At 38.3% G+C, this 12135-nt stretch overlaps 1 protein-coding gene across 1 annotated transcript; it reads right to left on the bottom strand.

The window, feature by feature from the left end:
* Nucleotides 1-583: 583 nt before the first annotated feature.
* On the bottom strand, nucleotides 584-6779 carry SAXO3 (stabilizer of axonemal microtubules 3; the record flags this gene model as incomplete). The annotated part of the gene is made up of 5 exons (XM_083378962.1): nucleotides 584-1336; nucleotides 2995-3122; nucleotides 3675-3836; nucleotides 6190-6378; nucleotides 6624-6779. 5 exons carry the CDS (start codon nucleotides 6777-6779, stop codon nucleotides 994-996), a joined length of 978 nt encoding a protein of 325 aa, XP_083235088.1. The 3' UTR covers nucleotides 584-993.
* Between the last annotated feature and the right edge of the window lie 5356 nt (nucleotides 6780-12135).

The raw sequence follows: 12135 nt of genomic DNA, 5'->3' as shown, positions 1-12135 counted from the left end.
CATCAGTGAACCACATAGCAAAGAGCCAATATAGAGGGGGCGGGGTTGTTTTGTGGGTAACTGAAGCAAATGACTATGGCTATCAATCCTGAAGAATTAGCTAGGCCTAGCAAATGCTAGTTCTTATTTGCTATTCCCTTATGACTTTTTGTTTTGGAATTCAGTGTCATTGTACAGTAGTCCTCAACTTATGACCATAATAGAGCTTGCCCGTTATCACTGTAAGTTGTGACAATCATAAAATGGATCACTCATATAACAGATCCAATTTTATGACTTTTTTGTTGCAGTTGTTAAGCAAACGTGGTCATTAAACAAACAATTGGGTGTTTTTTGCCAAAAACAAGAAATGCCAGTTTTCAGAAAACATCACAAAACATGTTCACATGGCTGCAGGACACTGCAAACAGCTGTAGATGTGGACCACTTTCTGAACATCCAAAATGCAGTCGATGGCCTAACCATTAGAACTTTGGAACCAGATTATAAGTATCCTCATGGAAGTCTGTTGTAACTTCAAATGGTTGCTAAACAACTGGTCTTAAATTGAGGGCTACATGTAGTTCTGGTATTGTTGTGTATGGAGTGAGATTAAAGTACTTTATAAGAAGACAAGAAGGGCAGATTTATTTCACTCCAGAAGTCCCCTCTGGAGATGCTTCTATTTTCTTTATATACAGTAGTGCAAGAATCAATTCTTGCACATTAATCCTGTATTGGTTTGCTTACTGCTGTGGGCCTAATATTCTTCAGGTGAGCACAGATGCATGGCAACTTATGCCTAGTTTGGTCACAGCTTTCTGAAGCTAAAATGCTAAGACAGTATAGCAAAGTATAAGTCAAAATGTTCTGTTTGTTGAACGCATCTAGAGTTTTTGTTTTAGTTATTTCAACAAAATGATCAAAAAGTAAACATGATAAAATATTTTTTCTTCTTCTTTTTGGATGAAGTAGAAAAAGGGACTAGTGAGTGAGTACAAATCTCTGTCCATCTCACACTGGCATAGGTTTGCCACTTCCATAGCATTTATATTCAGTCTCATACATGTGTGGCACACACGTGATTTCCACCACAGGCACCCGACAGGAAACTGTTGGTGGCTGCTGCACAGGGCAGAAGCGGTTCCAGGTTCGCTTGTGATCATTGGGAAGTTGGTAGGTTTCTTGGGCCAGGCTGAATAAACCACGGTGAGGCACAGCAGGGTTCAGGATCAGGTGGGGTACCCGGGTAGCCTTTGGAAACATCTGGAGATCTCGCATAGGCCCAGGTTCACGAATCAGAGGATAAGAATTCAAATTGAGAATTTCCTTCTGAGTATACCCTTGAAATTCTTTCCTATGAAGGAATGGAGATAGAACAAAAGAAATCATTTTTTTCAGGAAGGTAGACAAAAGCAGGAAATATGTGCAGTGTTATGTATGGAGTGAGACTCAATTACTTTATAAGAAGACAAGAAGGGCAGGTTTATTTCATTCTAGAAGCAGATGCTTATATTTCCTTTATATATAGTAATGCAAGAATAAATTCTCAAGTCTGTTTGTGCTGCTTCGAGGGCATTAAATAGAGCACTACATTTAGAATTCAGCTTACTAAGAAGCTAATTTTTAATTTCAAAGAAGAAATATTTCTAGTCCCTATGACTACAGTGGCGATGCCTGTGGGTGATGCCTACAGGTTTTACAAGCTTCTAGAAGAGAGATTGGGAGCTCCTCACTTTTTCTTAGCAAAATTAATAGGATGAATCAAAATTTACTATGGTTATAGACTAGCATAGGTAGGATGAATTGTGCAGAACAAGATATAGGTAGTCCTCAACTTACAACCATCATTTAGTGACTGTTCAAAATTACAGTGGCACTGAAAAAAGTGATTTATGACCATTTTTCATACTTAAAATTCGTATGCTTGACAACTGACATGACTTTAAGACTGTTGCAATGTCCTGGGATCATGTGATCACCCTTTTCAACTTTCTGACAAGCGACATCAATGGGGAACCCAGATTTACTTAACAATTGTATTACTAACTTAAAAACGTAGTGATTTACTTAACAACTGTGGCAAGAAAGGTTATAAAATAGGGCAACACTCACTTAATAAAGTCTTGCTTAGCTATGGAAATTTGGGGCTCAATTGTGTCATATATATACTGATCAGCATATTTGGCACAATTGGCAGAATGGAACTTACAGTGATTAAAGTGAAATGAGTCTCCGTGGGCTAATGAAAAGAATACCGAAAATTCAGGTTAGCAAGAATGGAAATGTCTTATAAAAGTAGAGCTTTTTGAATCAAAGCAAAATCATGTGGAGTCCAGTATCCTTTTTCCAGCTATGTGTTTTGAAGAACCTAGGAGCATATGCCTCCCACTTTGCTCCCCTGCAACTAATACAAGTAATCCATGATTTACAACCAACCGTTTAATAACCATTTAAAATTATGACAGGGTCATAGGATGCTTTATGGTCTGTAAAACACTTTTGACTGTTGTAAAATGCCATGCCATACACTGTAGTCATGTGACCACATTTCAGGTGCTTGACAACCAGCGCTTTTATGATCTGTTGTAGGTCAAATGGTCATGTGACCACAATTTATGACTTTTTTGCCTGTTGTCTGGTAAAAACTCTCAGTGGAAAGAATGGGTTTACAGGTATGACTTTAAAGTTCGCTCAGCAAGCGCAGTGATTTGTTTAATGACTGCTGCAGAAAATGTCATAAAATTGTTTTTATTACATAGATGCTTCAACTTAATAACAGTAATGAATTACAACCAGAATCTAATCCCAATTATCGCTGTAAATTAAGAATTACATTTACAGATGTAAATACAGATTCTGAAGGTGTTATGTAAACTAGTAGTACCACTGAGACTCTAAAATAACCAGAATGATGTAGGACTGAAATTCTGGGCTTCATTTTGATCCTAAGTTGAGGACTACCTATATGACACTGAAAGAGTGGGGAAAAGATACCACAGATGTTCCACTAACTGTGTGAAGATCCGGAAGTCCTGGGCAGTGGTAGATAAGTAGGGTTCATTACGCTTCAGCACTGCCTTGTCACAGATGTAGAAGGGTCTTCCAGCGAGGACATTGTTCTGTGTAGTGGCTACCACCAACTATAGTGAAAAGAATAAAGACCACTATTGGACAGGATTTTCTGAATTTGCTAAGCAACATTTTCTCTGCTGCAGAAGATATCTTTAAGAAGATGACTGTTCAGTCAGGTCCAGCATCAATTAGAAAGGCCACCTAATTCCCTCCCCCATGACATCCGCTTTTTAAAATTTCCACAATTCCCTTAGTAGACTTAATGCACTGTAGGAAATTTAAATAGCTATATATTGTCCCTGTCAGATAAACTACCAAAGTCTATCTCTGGAAGTTGTTCCTCTGCAAATTTGAAGTCATCCCTAACCCCAGGCCACCCCTAGCTGATGTGCCTCCAGCATACACAAGCTGCACATAGATCTGGCAAGAGCCTAAAGGACATTAAACATTCATTTGCTTAGTATCAAAAAGACGGGGACACACAGTATGCAAGAAAACTTTGCAAAAACATGCACAATGAAACATCCTTAATTTGGAGATCCTGACTCTGGCAAGTAAAGCTGACTCTTCAGGAAAAAGAAGTGTGGGTGTCCTCCTTTTGTCTCTGAAATTCCAGATACCTTGGATGCTCCATCTGTGTGATGAGCTGCCAACCTGAATGGCTGAGGCCCAGCATGAAAGGTGGGGTTGTGCGGGAGATTGGGCCAACCACGAAAATTTGCTTGGATCTCACTCTTCTGGTTGCCCATAGTTAGGGGGAACCTCCAGGCTCTAAGCTTCAGCTGTTGGTGACAAGAGCAGGTTGAGAGTTCAGGAAACAGAATACATAGTAGAAAGTAGGACAGCTGAGTTGTTTCCTATAGGGTAGAGGTCCCCAACCCCCGGTCCATGGACCAGTATCAGGCTGCGGCATGCCAGCAACCGGTCTGCACAAACAAGCAAAGCCCCATCTGTGAGATGCAGGCAGCACACAAAACCACACACTCCAGTCCGTGGAAAAAACCTCTCCACAGAACCGATCCCTGGTGCCCAAAAGGTTGGGGACCTCTGCTGAAGGGAGTGACAGTTTGATATTCTCCAAAGTGAGGAAAGCTGCTGTAGCCTTTGAAAGCCAGCTGGGAGATGATTTCTGGCTGGCTTTTATTTCTCTGGATCAAAGAGAGATTCATAGATTAATTACATTGGTTCTTGATGGCAGCTCCTTCTGATTAAGCTGCAAAAACAGAAAAGGCATTGCAGCTAGATCAGGAGTTGAGCTGCTGGGAATCCTAGACTTTCACCTACACTTCAGTGGAACCATTAGGGACTTTACAGCCTTACTCTCCCCATTCTCTTAATCACTTTAAGAAGTAATCAATTACAACTGAAGAGAGATTTTCTTTTGCAGTAAAGATAAGACTTCTTGTGATGTCTTATCTTTTGTGATTAGTCTTTCTAGATTATGGAAATATAAGAGACTTTGCTTAAAGATTTAAAATTTATTTGCAAAAAATATAACTAAGGGAGGACCTATGAAAGGTTTCAACCGCTAAGGAACAAACTTCATTTTTTATTTTTGATGAATTAGAGGAAAATGTAATCTAGATTTATGGTCAATTAGAAACCACTTATTTTTTTTTTTTGCCTGAAACAGAAAAAATGCATAGGTGATTTGTGGTTTTGATTATTAGAAAAAAAAATAGAAAAAAGGACATGTTTTTTGTAATCAGAGTAAGAGAATTTTGTAACTATTTCTGTAAAGGAAATTGAAAGCTACTTTTTGTTCTTTTCGATTCTTTCTACACTTTCACTTTATTCTTTCTTTCCTGCTTCTACATTTTATTAGTTTGTGTTAGTTTTTATATGTTTTATAAAAACAAATTTTAAAAATTATATTAAAAAGAGGGACAGATGATTAAATGTAATGAAAGTTAATACTGTTCCTAAGACTACGGGGAAGGGAGAAATTCCTTATTTTTAAGATTATCCTTGTTGATTTGATTCATATTGAGAGTTGACTTTCTTAAAATATTTATTGTTCAAAATAGAAAGGTTACTTGTGTTATTCACAAATCCCTCTGTCCTACAACCATCATTGGCTGGTAATTATGCGAAACAATGTTACTTTATTATTGAATGTTATATAAAATGTTACCATAAATAAAGTTGTGAGATGCTCCAGTTTCACCTACTGTATCAGAGTAGCATAGGGTAATTTGTAACTTGATTTTACTTTTGGTGACAAAATATCTTGTGCCTAATACATTTTATTTTTATTATTATCACTTGTTCCCTAGAGTGTTTTATGGTAATTGAAACAAGATAGACTTTTTTTTGTTTTGGAAATTTGAAAAAAGCAAATAAAGCCAAGCAATATGGGTATTTTTAAATAACAACAACAACAATAATAATAATAAAGTTGGAAGGGACCTTGGAGGTCATCTAGTCCAACCTCCTTTCAGGCAGGAAACCCTATACCATTTCAGACAAATCACTGTCCAATCTCTTCTTAAAAGACTTCTAGTGTTGGAGCATTCACAACTTCTGGAGGCAGGTTGTTCCACTGATTAATTGTTCTAACTGTCAGGAAATTTCTCCTTAGTTCTAGGTTGCTTCTCTCTTTGGTTAGTTTCCATCCATTGCTTCTTGTCCTGCCTTCAGGTGCTTTGGAGAATAGCTTGTCTCCCCTCTTCTATGTGGCAACCCCAGATATTGGAACACTGCTATCATGTCCCCCCTCGTCCTTCTCTTCATTAAAGTAGACATACCCAATTCCAGCAACCGTTCCTTGTATGTTTTAGCCTCCAGTCCCCTAATCATCTTGGTTGCTCTTCTCTGTACTCTGTACTGTATTGGTATGTAGGCTCTGCCTTCAGGCTTGCAATAGAAGAGTCTTGCACACAGGAAAAGAGGTCAGGAGGGAAGTGAAAAAAGCAAAGCCCAGCATTAAATGATTCAAGTGTTTGTAAGTGTTCCCAGAGCTGTTCCTTCTGGGTCTGATTGTCAGCTCTTCATCCTGCTGCACTAAGGTCTTCCTGGAACCAGATAGGACCTTAACTATTTCTCTAGTAAAATCAGGAATCTGCTTCTTAATGCCTTTTCCAAGACACTTTCCTAAGAGCACCCAATTGCTAAAGTTCCCCCAGAATCTCTTACCTTCTCTCTCAAATCTTTGTTATAGCGGACGTCTTGATGTGAGGCAGAGACAGAGTAGCGGGGTTGAGCTAGCAGTTCCCTATGAGTTTTCATGCAGTGGGCAAGTTGTGCAGTGGTAGCCAGCCGGGGAATGACTTCATCTTGCCATACTTTCTGGGAGGCAGGTGGCAACGGTTCCTGGATCGTGGACTAACAATGGAAAGTTGCAGGAGGAACAGTGAGTACACAGAAAAAGAATGGACAATCAAAAAATGTGGGGACCACGTGGATACAAACAGGATCTGCCTCAAAGCATCCCGTCCTGTTTTTTTGGTGTCACTCCAGCCCTCTCGCAGAGAACCCAGGGATCTTAGCCGCCTCCTCTTCTCCAAACCTTAGTGTTTACAAACTATCCGGATTGCACCAGCTATCCTGCTAAATATCAGCTTGCTTACTCGCGCATAAGGCGGCGGGAAAGGCAATGATGGGCTGTAATTGAGCCCCACTCCACTGCTAGTCAGTCTCCAGTCTTGTCGGCGGCCTTCGGAAGGTACCAGCGCGCCGGAGTCCACCTCCCAACCGAAGGGAAAGGCGGAGGAAGTGTCTGCCATGCTTGCTCCTGCTTTTTGGACATGGTTACTAATGGAGTGTTGCCTTAGCGGCAGCGGCGAATGCAAGATCACGAAAGGGGTGGGACTTCTAGAATGTTTGTGATAAAGGTTGCCCGGGTAACAGAACTCTTCAGCGTAACGTTTTGTGGCTCTTTTCCTTTGATTCGACTGAGGGAAGTGCAGCGGTTATGATGAATTGGGGTGGGGAGAATCAGGACTAGCAATATCTGAAAAAAGTAAATGTTCGTTTCCATGATATTTTATCTCTATTCTCTGCCTCCCCCTCTCCTTTCCTTTCCGCAACCATGTTGCTATTTGAATTTATTCTTCTAAGAAATTGGATTGGCGATTAAACGTAGCTTGAAGTGCAATCGAGTTCTCATTCAGTTACCAGACTTGTTACGATAATTCTTCTTCCCAGCATCCGACTTATTTAATATTCTTCGTTCTGCAACCCTTCACCAATTATAAAAACTTGCAATTCCAATAACAACCATTAGATGGCACTTGGGACCAAATAATGCAGATTTGATCTAGCGGTTATGTGGAAAGTGCTGTGCCGTGCTTTAAAAGGCTGGGATGGTTAGGACAAAAACCAACCACTTGGACTTGGGCAATATACAGAGTGTCTCAAGTCACTTTAAACACTAGCAAATGTTTTAAATGTAGCATAATGTAGCATTAAACTTCAACATAGCATTTTCATTGAGTTCACTGGCTGGGGAAATCTGGAAATTGGAAGTACACACATCTTAAAACTGTCAAAGTTGAGAAACATTGGTCCAGACACTTGAGATAATTGTAGTCTTGCCAAATTTGGATTTTGATCATCAAATCTGAAGAATCCACAGAACTTTGTGTCTTATTAAAAGTATAAGTTGTTATAAGCTGTTCTGTTAGTTTTGAAATTTACAAATTCATGTAATGAATAGTTTTGTTGACAGAGCATACAAAACTAGAATCAGCACAAATACCTGTAGAAAAGAAATCAAATATAAAGTTACACTTTTCATTATATGAGCTTATTATGCTCATTAAGCCTATCTTCCTGCAGTGAGTACTAAGGAGCAAACTGCATTATAAACAATAAAACTGACTTCTGAACAGCCACATGCAAGATTGTATTGCAAAAGCAACTAGGTTTTATACAAAATCCATAACAGTAGCCATTGATCCTGTATTAGACCCAGTTTGGTATAGTGGTTAAGGCATCAGACTAGAAACCAGAAGGACATGAATTCTTGCTTTGCCTTGGACACAAAGCTAGCTGGGTGATCACTGGCCAGTCACTTCTCCTCAACCCTAGCAAGGAGGCAATGAGGAGCCACTTTTGAAAAATAAAATTGCAGGAACTTGTCCAGGCAGTCTCTGAAAATTGGACACAATTGAACAAAAGGAAAATAGCAACAAATGGATCAAGGAAGGGCATAAGAATATATTAGAGTAGTGGTTCCCAACATTTCTGGCACCAGGAACCAGTTTCATGGAAAACAATTTTTCCACACACTGGAGGGGGGATGGTTTTGTGCACAACCTACATACTGCGCATGTGCATTGAAGCTTTGCTCGTTACCTTGTCACTTGCATGGCCCAATTTCTATTAGGCCACAGACCAGTACCAATCCATGGATTGGGGGTTGGGGACCCCTGTATTAAAGGATGTTTCATGAGAAATTAAATGTAGTACAGTACCTCATTTTTCAATGTCTAAAAGATGTTTGCAAAGTGTGCAGAGTCACCTTGTAGGAAGGCAGAATGAATGAATGCAGAACAATTCTGAATAAACTGGAGATCTGGATGCACAGAAAAAAATACTGGAAAGAATGAATTAAGATTATAGCACTTTTAACTATTTCCCTTCCAGATAGAAATTACTATCTGATTATGCCCTTTGTTGATGAGAGCCCACATTGCAGCTTGGAATGATATTTATCTTTGGCTAAGCATGTTTTATGCTGTATAGTGTGAAGGGGGGAGTTGTGATTTGATTATCTAAATTGAACCCATATTACTTCCTACTGTTGTTCCTCCTAATCTCTCTGTATACTACTCGTATATAGAGTTGTGGTGGCACAGTGGTTAGAATGCAGTACTGCAGGCTCACTGCTCACTCCAGGAGTTTGATTCTGAACAGCTGATGATTGACTCAGCCTTACATCCTTTGGAGGTAGGTAAAATGAGGACCCAGATTGTTGGGGGAAATTTGCTGACTCTGTAAAACACTTAGAGAGGGCTGAAAAGCACTATGAAATGGTATATAAGTCTAAATGCTATTGCTATATGAACAGGCAGGATTGATAGTGTATGTAATATACATGAAACATTCAGCCTGATTTAGCACCACCTGACTATGACTCTTATCCATAGTGAGTGTCCTCAGATACGTCTGTACATTCTTGCAGGTAGAGTTCCAATAGTGTTGATCACAGTAGCCTCTTGATCTTGTACTGCAATTTGTTATGTAGAAATAATGCTTTCTTTCTTTTTTTATTAGTTTTCCAATATTACAATAATATCTTTAAAAAGCAACGTGGTGTCCGGGTTACAATAATTCCATTTCAGACAAATACATATTATTACAAATCTCCAAATTGTAACCAATACTTCCTCTCTCTTTTTTTGTTTAATATCTTACCAAACTTACCAGTTCCTTTCTACAGCTGGCGACGAAATAAGAGCTTTTGGAAAAGAATTAGAAAGCATCTCAATGAAACAAACTCACTCTCAAACTGTGACTACAACTAATATTTTATTGGGACAGAACTTAACAGAAGAAATTGAACAATCAAATACATTGGCAGAAGAATTAAATATTCAACAAATACAGGCTTTTGAAGATTATAAAGGAGAAAAGATGGAATTTTTTTATTTAGGTCAGGACATTTATATCAAGAGGTGAAAATAATGAGAAGATTTGGTACTGTTAGCAGACTCTTCAATCCTTTAAAAGTGGAGACTGGAGGGCCACTTCAATATGATATAGCAACACAAGAATGCTTTGATTACCCTGAGGCAAAGAAGCGAAAAATGACATGGCAAAGGAAGAAAGCAAGAATAAGATTGTAAGAGGCCTGAAACAGATAATACCAAAATAGACGATTGTATTGGGATTAAGAGAGATTGTTTTGATGAGTAGACAAAAATACTGATTAACTAAAAAAAATAAAATAAAAATAAAATACAGATGTATGAATACTAACATTGAAATATTGAGTTCTTTAAATGATATGGGTTAAAATGTATATATGCTAAAAATGATAGAATGTAACTAATATACTTGGATATAGAGATATGAGAGGATGTATTAAATGTTGAAATAGAAGAAATTTTGGTTAATTTTTAATATGTGGAAACTATAAATGAGAAACAAGAATATTATATTGTCCTCCTCTTCTTTCTCCTCCTTGCAATTGGTATTTTAATGACTACTATTCTAAATATTGTATGACTGATATGGATATGGAAATGAGATAAATAAGAACTGGATTACATTACTAGGTATTGGAGAAAATTGTGTAAAGGGAAAGGAGGTTATTTAGCAATATGAAAATGAGAAATCTTAAATGTTTAATTTCAATATCAATGTAAAATTAAAGCTAGAAAAATATATAAGGTGTTTGATGTTTTAAAGATGGAATGTTAAAATATAAAATATATTTATATATATATATATATATATATATATATATATATATATATATATATATACATACATATATATATACATATATATACATACATATATATATATATATATACACATATATACATTATATATACATACATACATACATACATACATGTGTGTGTGTGTGTGTGTATCTTTGGTTATTTGGGTTTTTCCCCGCGTAGAACTAAAGGTGTAGGCACAACGTTTCGACGGAATCCCATCCGTCATCATCAGGCTGGTGGCTTTAGCTTCCTTCTTCTGGGAGAAGCATGTGGCTGTTTGTTCCTCTTTTTTAAACTGCCAGAGGGGTGTGTTCTGTGGGTGGAGGTGTGCTCTGATTGGGTGGGGGACCAAGTGTGTTCTGATTGGGTGGGAGTGTGTTCTGAGTGGATGGGCTGGTCTCAGCTGCCAGCTCCAGACCTGAGCTGCTGAGTTGTGCTGCTTTTGTTCGGCTTCGTGTTTGTGGTGGTGCCATGTTTTTATGGTGGCTGTCAGTTTGCTTATTGTGTGGTTTGGAGGGGTTTAAATTGGCTGATGTTGCAGCTGTAGTTAGGTTTCTGTTTTGTGGTTGTGCCTCGTTATCATTGTGGGTTCGGATTTGCTTTTTGAATGGTTGTGTGGTGGTGATGTCATGTGATGTTATTATGAGTTTGGGTCTGGTATCATTCTTGGTGGTTGGGCCTCGTCTGTCAATCAAGGCGGGTTTCCAAATGGCTGGTAGGCGAGAGGTATCATCTCATTTGTTCATGCTGTGGGGGCGTTTTTCTATCTCAATGGCTTCTCTGATTATTCTGTTGTTAAAATGTTCAATTTTGGCGATAGTTTTGGTTTTTTTTTAAATCAATTTCATGTCCCGTGGCCCCCACAGCATAACCAAAGATCCACATACAAACACCCGCGAAAACCTCATATATATATATATATATATATATATATATATATATATATATATATATATATATATATATATATATATATATATGTTTTCTGAGATTTTCGTGGGTGTTTGTAGTGTTTGTATGTATATATACTATTAAATGACTGATAGGTACCAATGAGAAGTATGTTAATTTAGATAAGAGATAGAAATACTGCTTTCTGAAGTCCCCTTCTCTCAGATATTTGGATTGTGGAAAGCAGAATTTGAAGTCTGATGTCCAAAATCTCAGTCTTACCTGTCACCCAACTCCTCTCATACTTGATGCTTTTCTGGGCACTATAATTGCTGGATGCATGTCAGATTCTGGGTTTGTGTGTAGAAAGAATAACATATGGTGAGGTGATTTCCCAATCTCTGAGTGGACACTCAGTGAAAAGAATATCCATGGTGCTGGGGAAGTGCTTGAGATTATAAAATAGCATGGCATGGATGGCATAAAGCAAGGAGGCAACCATGGCTAGGTACATTATAAGCAAAGTGAAGTTTTCTGAAGGAAAAAAGAAAAACGAACCTAGGAAAATGCTTCCATCAGTTTGGTCTAGCTTAGTATCCCTCAATGAGGCATCCTTCAGAAATATTGGACTGGCAATCCCATCAACACAGCCATCCTTGCAAAGAAGGGTGGGAAGTAGAACCATCTGGATGAAGAAGTCTTGGTTGTAAAGAAGTGTGTCATTTTCACTCTATGTTAGCTTCCTCTTCTCCATTAATGGCCATCTCTAGTCATGCCGGCCACATGACCACGG

This window comes from Vipera ursinii, assembly GCF_947247035.1.
Source record: "Vipera ursinii genome assembly, chromosome: Z".
In the NCBI taxonomy this organism is placed as follows: domain Eukaryota; kingdom Metazoa; phylum Chordata; class Lepidosauria; order Squamata; family Viperidae; genus Vipera; species Vipera ursinii.
The sequence above is the reverse complement of the archived record's forward strand: the minus strand, read 5'-3'. Positions and strand labels throughout refer to the sequence as shown.